This window comes from Melospiza georgiana, chromosome 2 (genome assembly GCF_028018845.1).
Source record: "Melospiza georgiana isolate bMelGeo1 chromosome 2, bMelGeo1.pri, whole genome shotgun sequence".
In the NCBI taxonomy this organism is placed as follows: domain Eukaryota; kingdom Metazoa; phylum Chordata; class Aves; order Passeriformes; family Passerellidae; genus Melospiza; species Melospiza georgiana.
In genome coordinates this window covers 32,278,272-32,288,742 of record NC_080431.1, presented here as the reverse complement: position 1 = coordinate 32,288,742, position 10,471 = coordinate 32,278,272, and the positions used below count along the sequence as shown (strand labels likewise).

The 10,471-nt window shown below is 47.1% G+C and overlaps 1 protein-coding gene across 1 annotated transcript in view; it reads left to right on the top strand.

Annotated features, from left to right (window-relative positions):
* The first annotated feature begins 5,955 nt into the window (after nucleotides 1–5,955).
* The window catches only part of RAP2A (RAP2A, member of RAS oncogene family), a 30,725-nt gene continuing 26,209 nt past the window's right edge, over nucleotides 5,956–10,471 (top strand). Inside the window, exon 1 of the mRNA XM_058044967.1 lies at nucleotides 5,956–6,287. Within this exon, the coding sequence (XP_057900950.1) occupies nucleotides 5,974–6,287 (314 nt within the window). The 5' untranslated portion in view covers nucleotides 5,956–5,973. The remainder of the gene's footprint in view (nucleotides 6,288–10,471) is intronic.

The window sequence follows — 10,471 nt, the reverse complement described above, 5'->3', positions numbered from 1 at the left end:
AATAAAATAAGTAAAAATCAGGTCACAAGCTAATTCATACTATTTTCACTTTGATTTCCAGGCACTTTGGGGAACGGTTTATCAAATTTTCACTATTAGTAAAAAGAGGGGCCAGGAGCAATTACTCTTTTTTTAATTTAACCACCATCTTCAATTAAACACAATGACCTTAAAACACCACAGGGATGGGCAACTGACTGCATAAAACAGTTAAAAACTCATCATTCCTACCCCTCAACAAGTGATCCCCTTCCTTTAACAGTTAACCTGCAGTGTTAGGAAAGATCAGTAATGAGAAAGCTGTGGGGATCTGCGGACCTATCTAGTTTTGAAATAAACCCTTGGGACTGAAGCTACCTTAATGCTCCTTTCTGGTTGGAAAATTAAATTATGACTGAGAGAAGACTTTGGTATGTCTAGTCCTATTGTCTCCATCTCTTTCAAACTGTAAAAAACCAGAAGAACCCAAACCCTGGGGACTGGATCACACAATTGAAAGTGGCAGGTACAGCAATTTAATGAGTATCTATTGGTGGAGCCACAGTAATTGTGTTCACACTGGTTGTCCTCTCTAGTTGTAAGGGAAAACACATTAATTGAATCTCGTTCTGCTGGAATGTAATCTCATTTGTTTTCCCTCACAACACAAAACAGTGTCTTGGGAATCAATAGGTGGGGGTTAAACTGTTTTAAGTTGAAGAAGTTAAAGCTGTGAGAGTTAACAGAGTTAACTCTGTTCTTCTTTCATGGCTGAGCCCCTGGCAGCTAGGAATTATAAAACTATTTGTATTCATAGTCTGGGTTCACTTTCTACACATTCAGTGAGCTGAAATGGCCCAGCACAGGTGTCAGAGGGAGAAAGGCGGTGTGGGGTTGGGCAGAGCTGGGGAGGTAACAGAGCCAGCTTCCAGGGTCTGCCTTCACCCCTATGGATCACAGCAAGTACAAGAGACCACTTCAGATTTTGGCTCTCTGACTCTAAATGTGCTCAAGTGAAGGCTGTAAGCAATTAAAACTGAGCAGAAAAGAGTTGCCCAAAGAACATTTCCAATCATCTGGTTTAAAATCTCCTCACTCAGCATGCTTGGCTGCTGGGAATCCAAGTGCTAAAGTCCCAGTTTTGCCAAGAATTTCCTAGAGCTTACCTCAGCTTTGTGAATTCTCCTCCCAAAACCAGGTACCAGAACTAAAGCATAGCAATACTGATGACCATCACACTTGCTACCCTGGAAGATCAGCTTAGGGTGCTGAGCCCAGGATGGCACAGGGGAGTGAATCCCTGCACACAGGGAACTGCTAGCTCCAGCCAATGCAGACAGGTAATGATGACTGCAATTCATCACTGCAGATTTTGACTTTTCCTTACAGTGAGGTCTGTGGAGAGCTGCTATCTCCATCTTGGCACCCCTGACTTCAGTGAGGCTAGACACAGAGACAAAAGTCATTCACTCAGAGCTCACACAAGGCTTCACCACTACAAAACCAAAGCACATTCACCGTACCTTCCAAAACAAGGGCTTAGATTTGCTTAAGAACAAAACAAAAAGCCCCAAGCAGAGAAGTTAATGAAACCTTGCTTCTGTAACATGCTCTTCCAGTGTGGTAAGTTAAATCCCAAATCCTAGTCCCTCCAGCAGGCTGGAGATGGTGCTGGCTGTCACTGATGGGCTCTTGGGTGATCTGAGCTGCCACCCAACTGCTGCCAGACATGACAGAGGAGGTCCAGCCTCCTTCACCTTTACAGGTACACCCAGATAGCTCCTGCTCTCACCTGGAAAGCAAACAAAGGGGTCAAACATTTATAATTTTGCACTTGGTTAAGGAATGGGACAACTTTACTGCTGGTGTGAAAGGGAAATTACCAGCCTGACCATCTGGTAAGGTGCTAAAATGCTAGCACCTTAGGACAGGGTTAGCCAAGTCAGCCACCTTCCGCTGCAGCTAGCTGCATCCTCAATTTGCTAACAACTTTATGGGCAGTATTAACAAGACTATTTATCTAGCAAGAAATATTAAGGACTAAACAAAATCTTAATCCTTAACACTTCCTAAATACTGCAATGACAAACTGGGAGGAGAAATTGACAGCCTGAATGTAAAGACATGACGGTAAGCAAGGACAGGAAATCATGATCTTCTACTAATAAGCACTTAAAAGAACACTTGACCATGGAAAACAAATGGACACCAGAACAGTTTGTAGCACAGACAGTTTTATCTCACACATTTTCTTGCACTTCAGGGTCAGAAGCCCATCATCAGCTCTCAGAGGGAGGGAACTACAGCTTCCCCCATTTTTCATGCTGCTACATCTTGTGACTGATACTGTTAATAGTGAAGAATTGGCAAACCCTAGCTCTAGAATGGAAATAGATATAAGAGGCCATTTTCCTCTTTTAAATACATACCCTAATGCACAGTCACAGGCTACAATAGCTAGCAAAAAAATTACAAACCAGTGTGTTGGTTGCTGTGCAAGATAAAAATTCAATATTTACTGAGAAACTCCAGGCTACCATAAAAGAGTGCGGTAAGCCGCAGGCCACTGAAGCTTGAAATAAGACAGCTCGATACAAGACATAAAAAGACTTGAGAAGTGAGCAATAAAACTGAAGTTTCTAAATCCTAGGAAGCCAGCAAAAGTCCAGCTGTACAGCACAGGGGGACTAGATGACTCTGGAGTCTCCTGTGAGAAGCTACAAAGGAAGTCACGCTGGGAAAGCATGCTGTGGGCTGAGATATTTGCCTGGCAAGCCTTGCCCGATTCAATCTTTTATGGCAGGAAGTTTCTCTTTCCCTGCAATTTATTACCTCGTTTTTTTTCTCCCGTTCTTCAGTAAGGAAGAACAGAAGTATAAGCAACATGCAATAAAAACAGACTGGCAGTACCTAAATGACCCCATGTTCTCCACCTCACTATATATAACTCCACATAACTGACACTGTATTTGTTTTTAGGGCTAAGCCTCCAGCACTTATTAGGTGAATTTTCAGTGCTGTTGTTGTCAGATGAGTTACAATCAAAAATGAAGTTCAGAAAAACAGCACTGGGCAATGACAAGATGTTCAGCCTCAAAACAGATATGGTGAGATCCTCAGGAACACTCACACCATCCAGCACCTCCTCCTGTTGACCATCCTACATTTTCTTTTACATCCTCCATACTCTATATACACTATCCTTCTGTTTTTCCAGTTTCTACATTTTTTAGGTCCCTGCATACACTATTAAGTAAAATAACATTTTGCAGCCCATCCAATCTAAGAGACTGAAAACTTGGCGTAAATCTCCTTAGTGGGAGCATTCCTGGTACCTCTTTCTGAACTGTGGCCTTCCCACCCTCCCCATCATGAACCAGCAGTTGACAGCTTTTTTTCTGCTGAACATCAGGAGGTTGCTCTGGTCTCAGGATGAGTTGGGGAGGCTCAAAACTCCTCCCTCCAACATTGATCACTTAAATCTGTTTTGTGTAATTACATATAATCTTCCTATTCTGATGCACAACACATTTTAAAGCCTGTTAGTTAAGTCCATTTTCACTGTTCTTCATGGAAAACAAAACCCTCACTGCACTGAGACAGGGCTTCGTTTTCTATCTAGTTATTATCAGTTTAGATCTGTGCTCTCCCATCAGTGTTGCTCATTAGGTTAAATGCCTACTCACTTGAGCCTGACCCCACCCTGCCTTACTGGTTACTCATAACCCTTCCCTGCATTTGCTTTTCCTAGGTTAATCAAACAAATATTCCCAGAGCCTCTTGTAGATAAGCTTTGTTCTCGTCTCCAGTAACCCTCCCGGAAGTACTTGTGCACAAACTGCTCTTTCCTGGACATGATTTATCAGAACTGGATACAGTAATGTCTCACCAGTCACCCAGAAGCCTGGCTGTGTGCACACCACTGTCACACTCAGCTTTTTCACAACCACGTTAAACTGGCAGCCTGCTTTCATTGTTGACTAATAAATCCAGGTATTTTCCCATTACTCTGCTGGAGGGTTCCTGGATTCACACTACAAATAGTTATTAATCTGTACGTTAGTTACAGTTAATTAATCTCTTACTGTTAATTAATTAGTTACAGTTATTTAATCTGTACAATAGTTATTAATCTGTACAGTATCTTGTATTCTGTGATATTACACATTCTTGTAGGCTCTTTTCTAATACTTGAAGGCCTCAAGTCACCAATAGAAATTAGGTCATTCGTTGAAACTATTACTCAGTTCTGACCAGGCTCCGCATTATTTACAAATGAATTCTGACAGTCCTGTAAAAAAATTGTCTACCTCTTTGGTATTGATATATTTAAATCACTCAAATATGTGTGGTTTCCAGTTTACTTCAGCAGCTTTGGACATGGGAACTGCAAGAAGCTGGCAGATAATCTTCTTTCTCCTCAATGCACCAAAACTATCGCCATCCTACTAAGAAAAATTTGTTTTGAAGCTTTGCAATTAAAAAAAAAAAAAAATCGAAAACACACAGAAGAAAAGCCAAACAGAATACCCAAGCGAAACACCGCAAAGCTTAAAATACTGCACTTGGCAAGCATTTAACTGGAAGACTTGGACAGGGACAACTGTACTCCAAAAAGCCCTAAATACGTCTGCCACTGTTAGGTTTGGAAACATGAAAACAAGCCAAAAAGGAAGAGAAAAAGGAGAAAAAGAAAAAAAAAGACAAAAAAGAAAAAAAGAACCAGACTTGCTTGGAAAGCAGGCCGGCACCTCGGGCCTTGCTTCAGATGCAGTGGGAAGAACAGCACAACAAGAAAAACACAGCACCAGGTCTGGGCTCATTTCTGACAGCCAGAAAGCTTTCTCAGAAAGCATCTGAACAGCAGAATAAGGGCTCTGGCTGACCTTCAACCCTCCAATGGAAACAAAGTTTTTACTCCCTGTATCAAATAATTCTAGCCAGTTATGACTGAGGAAAAAAACGAAGGTAAAAAAAGAAAAAAAGAAGCGTTAAGGAGACTGTCTCATAGCAGACAGGCAAGCATACAAGTGTGAGCAGCTTTCCGGAGTGGTATCAGTTCCTGGGAGGAACTGTGAATTCTATCCCATCAATCATCTTCGTTTCCTATCTGTTTTGATGCAGCACTTTTCCCAAACTGTACCACCACTTTTTCTGGCCCTTTCTCTCTATCAGAAGGGGGCGAGAAGGCTGGCAGGCACCCAGTGCCAACAAACACCTCCGGCCGCCCCCCTGCAGGCACAGCCCAGACCGCAGTGCGCCCACAGGGATCCAACGTGCGCCGGATCACCGCCACGGGTTCGATGAATCCCACTGACTTTTACACGCAGCAGCGGGATCCACAGGGCCGGGAAGCGCCAGGTCCGGAGCGGCCCGAACTTACCGCGCCGGGGCCGCCTCCCGCCGCCCGGGAAGCGGAACCGCGGCCGCCCGGCCCGCGCTCCCATTGGCCCGGCCCGCCCCCGCCCGCCGGCCCTCCCCGCTCGGAGCCGGCCCGGAGCGGGGCCGGGGGACGCCGTGTGCCCGGGGCGACGGCACCGGAGGGGACACGGGAAGGGACAGGGGAAGAGACACGGGCGACAGCGGCACCACCGCCCGCCGGCATCACGTGCGGCCGCCGCGCCCGGGGGCAGGAAGGGGGGCGCGCCACGTGACGGGGCGGTGCCCGCCCTCCTCCTCCTCTTCTTCTTCTTCCTCCTCCTCCTCCCCGCTCTTTCTTCCCCCGTCCCGCCCCGTTGGCTGTTGCCGTGGCGACACGGGAAGGAGGAGGCGGGGCCGCCGCCCCACCCCGGCCGCGCCGCAGCCCGTGAGCGCGGCCCCGCCGCCGGCAGCGCCGCCCAGGAGCCGCCGCGGCGGCCCGGAGCATCCGCCGGGCGGGGAGCGGAGCGGAGGCGGCTGCGGCGGCGGGCACAGGGCGGGGCGGCCGATGGCGGGGGGGTGAGGAGGGGCCGTCGGCAGGTGCGGGTCGGGCGGGCGGTCCGCGCTGGCGGGAGGATGCGCGAGTACAAGGTGGTGGTGCTGGGCTCGGGCGGGGTGGGGAAGTCGGCGCTCACGGTGCAGTTCGTGACCGGCACCTTCATCGAGAAGTACGACCCCACCATCGAGGACTTCTACCGCAAGGAGATCGAGGTGGACGCCTCCCCCTCCGTCCTAGAGATCCTGGACACGGCGGGCACTGAGCAGTTCGCCTCCATGCGGGACCTCTACATCAAGAACGGGCAGGGCTTCATCCTCGTCTACAGCCTGGTCAACCAGCAGAGCTTCCAGGACATCCGACCCATGCGCGACCAGATCATCCGCGTCAAGAGGTGACTTGCCCGGCGGCCGCTCCTCCGGCGGCCGCGCCCGACGCCCACCTGCGGCCCGGCCCGCCCCGCCGGGGCCTGCGGGCCTCCCGCCCCCCCCTCCGTGCCCTCCTCCCCCGCCCCGGTGCCCGGATCTCCGGCCCGGGGGCTGCCCACGCCCGCTCAGGTGCCTGCCCCGCGGCTCCCTTCCCTCGCCCGCCTCCCTCCGCCCTCCCCCGGGCTGCGGGGCATTGCCCCCGGCCCGCCGCCCCCTCCGCAGCCGCGCCCGCAGCCCCGGGCTCCCCGTGGGCGGGCGCCGGCCGGGGGTGGTGGAGCGGGGGCAGGGGCCGGGGGCTCCCGTGGTTTCCGCCGCTCGCCCTCCTCCCAGCTGCGTGTGCGGGGAGTTTGGGGTGCTCCCGTATGGAATACGGTGGAGAATCTGGCCAGAGGCTGGCGGCGTGGGGGCGGAAAAGCAGTTCCCCAGCGGTGTGTCGGGTCAGCCAGCCCTCGAGTGCACTTTCTTGGTGGACGTGCTGTGGCCGATGTGCAGGGGAAGCACCTGGATGCTTTCGTGCGGCAGGCGAGAGGTCTGCCTGCTGAGATACCTGCATAGGTATTTCCATGAACTTCCCACTCTTAAAAGTGCAGGGCGCCAGCCTCCTTCCCGGTGGCAGTGGCAGTGTGAGTGTTAGGCCTCATGTGTGCTGGTGTTGCTCTTAAATTTCCCACGGTCTCGTTGCCAGCCGCTCTGTTAGGAGCGAGCCCACGGGAGAAACACCGGTGCCTACTGCCAGTTTGTTTTTATAATCGCTGCGTTGTTTAGATGTGCATCAATCAGTCAGATGTCGGCAGCTGAAATGCAGCCAGTCGCGCTAAAATAAGGGTAGATGCACCATTTGAAATCATAGCAACCGTTTGAACCGGAGCGGAGATGAGAAAATGCCGCTGGCCACATCGCCGCAGACAGAGGTCTGTTAGTGCCCGTGGAGAGAGGCTGTAATTATATCGCAGAACTGGTTGTAGCTTTGGCTTGGACATCTGAAAGGGAAGCCCTTGTAAATAACTTAGTTGGACCACATCTGTTGGATTTGCATCTTAGTGTAGAGTATAAAAGGTGAGAGTAATAATGGCTAATCATATGGTCGGGTATGGTCTGTTCACAGAAACTGCCATTCCAGACCAAGGCCTGGGGAAGATGTATTTTGAAATTGGGGAGGAGGGTGAGTAGGGGAAAGGGGAGGGAGGAGGCAAAGCGCTGCTATTTTTAAAGACTTGCAACTTCTTCATAGTGGGTGTTTCTTAATGTGTGTCCTGACTCTTTCAGTGGAGATTTCTAAAGACCTATGTAATGGAGTTATTTTGAATTTATTATGGAAAGTGCATTTTCAATATCCTTCCGTTCTTATCATTCGCACATACCTTAGAGAGGAAGGTTTTGTCTTTAAGTAGTTCAGGTAGACTTTATTCATTAATAAATGCTTTTGGTTTTCTTGTATTTAATCATCGCTATAAATTCATTTAGCTTCTGAATTTATATTTGTGGCTTTTGCAGCTTGCTTTGTACTTTGTGCTGGAGCATCTGCATTCAGACCCCAGCTGACCAGCTGTAGATAGGTGAAGCAGAATAGAAAGCAACTTGTACTTCCATAGTTACATTGACTCAGCACTGCTGAGAGTGGGTCTGAATGCTGCTCTCATTTTTCATCTGCCAGCTCTTTTACTGCAAGACTCCAGCGTTTGGTTAGATATTTTGTGAGACATATGAGCAACATTGTAATCCTAAATTTCATTTATGCAAAGTAATCTAAATGCAGCTGAAATCCTGAAAATTTTAGCAAGCCCAGATAATTTTAATTGAGTTGTAGTTGAAAGGAATATGATGCATTAAAAGGATGTAGCTTCAGCAAGGGTACCAGATTTTTACTTGTTAACTTGCCTGATTTGCATATGTGGGTTGTGGTGGGGGTGTTATGTTTTGGAACTTAGGTTCGCAGGCAGTGTAAGACCTAATGTGCTGTAGACTTAAGCTTGCATCCTTCTTACCAGTTGAACCTGAAAAATGCATATTTACAGATGCAATATGCATCTGTACAAGGACTTCTAAATTATAATTTAGTTACAGAAAGGCATTTAATCCATGCTGAGGAACAAATAATCGTACGATTTTCTTGGGGGTTTTGGATGACAACTATGTGCTTATATTGATACAAAACCGTGTTCTGAAAAGTCTCTGAGCTTTAGTTGTACTGAAAACCAATTGGCCAGGTCCCTAAGTGGTAGGTATCTGTGCATTTTACATATTGTCCTTGCAATTTTGTTTTATTTTCGGATTAAAGAATCCCTGTGTTATAACATAATTAGAGAGTAATTTTAATTACACTCTCTAAAGTAGAAAAGCCAGTTGAAATTCCCTCTTTGGGTTAAGAGATGCACACTTGAGTCTTCTGCTTCCCTGGTCTAACCAGCCCATACCAGGCCAGCCAAGCTCAGCGAGTCCTTTGCCCCACCTGATGAATCTGAGTGATCCTAGAGGAATGAATGACATGTTCATGAATGAAAGAGAGGAAACAAGTGGACCTTCACTGAACTCTGAAGCTTAGTGGTTAGAAGAGATTGAGATCATTCTTCCCACTCTAGTTTCTGTTCTCTTTAAATGGCTATTTAATATTAGCACATAAATAGGCTTAGTCTGAAATCCAGCTCTGCCAGCTTGCAGAGAACTCCCCTAATGGCAAAACTGTGAAGTTGAGCTTCCTTGTGTAGTGTCTGTAGGCCTTGCATCCCTTTCAGTCATGGTGCACAGCTTTATCCAGAGTGGAGGATGTCTCCATGCCTTTTGAACAGGTATTTAAAAGTCTTTTTCAGAAAATGTTTTAAATGTAAACAGTATTCCTCTTCTCAAATTAAAAAAATGAGTTTTGTTTAGATCTTTCTAAGAGAGAGTCCAGGTGCTTTACCTTGAGAAGGGAGCCCTGCCAGTTCTGGGTGGACAGGGCACCCCCAGCAGCTCTGCGTAGACAGAGGATGAGGAGGAGGAAGATGTTTCTAAGGTGCTCCCTGTACTCTGGGCCAGAGTTTCCTGCAGCACAGAGCGCTGCCAGCGCTGGATGAAGGATCATGGTGGTACGAAATCACAGCTGCCATTCTTCCTCCAGATGCTTCATCTGAAACACCCTGATCCAATCCCAGTTTGGGCACCTGGAACTGGTTTCTGAACCCTGCTTTTGCCAAATAGGTCCTTTAAGCTTCATTTCTCGATTCTTGCATAGGCTGAAGGTTTGTACTGCTAGGAGGGTGGAGTGTGCATAAGGTAGCTTTGAACACTACTTATTTTCTGTATTCAAGAAGGATAAAGAGAAGCAGCTGCTGCTTTACTGCCTCCTGGTGAGGTAATACACAAGGTATGCCACCTGTGCATTGGTGGGTGCTGCAGCTCTGGGACCTTCTTCCTTAGATTTAGGCTTGGCAGCAAAGAGTTGTTTATGCTGCAGTTTCACCGTAGTTTCAGAATGAGCTGTTTTCTGGAGGAACCTTCTATTTGTGAGTGCAGGGCAAAATTGGATGAGTGGGCCCATGCCAACAAAGGTCTGCAGTGAAGGAAGAACAGAAGCTGTCAGAAGAACAGATTGGAAGTGGTACACCCCAGTTAGATGTCGAGATTTAGAAGTAATTAGTGAGTATGAAGATTAGGTAGTGCAAATTTTAATTTTATTTTTGTGGGAAAAGGAGCTGGGTATCTTCTAACACTTTTGTGTTTGTTGTGTGATTAGGAAGCTCTCTAAAGAAAATCTGCTGGTATTTGCCAAATACTGAATTTTAATTTTTAATATGACAGCCAATGTTTTTCCATTATGGAGGTATGTTTAAAACTCACTGGGTATCAATTCTAGGTGCTTGCTTAGTCTTCAATAGTGTAATTTCTCAATCTGTCCTACAGGCATTTTTATAGTGTTTTTTTCAGTTGAACCCCAAGAAAGAGGAAAGTATTATTTCTATTCAAGCAGAAAACTAGTGCCTAGAAGTAAAAGCAAACTCATAGTTCTGAGTTCTTCACTTGTAGTAATTTCTCTAGGCGTGTGACCTGTGCTTTAGGTACAGGACTGTTGCATTCACATTTTAGAGACTAACAGAGCCTACTTAAGTATTAATACTTAAGTATTTCTCAAAAGGACTATTTTACTCCAAGTAGTAAAAAGAACCCTCCTTTT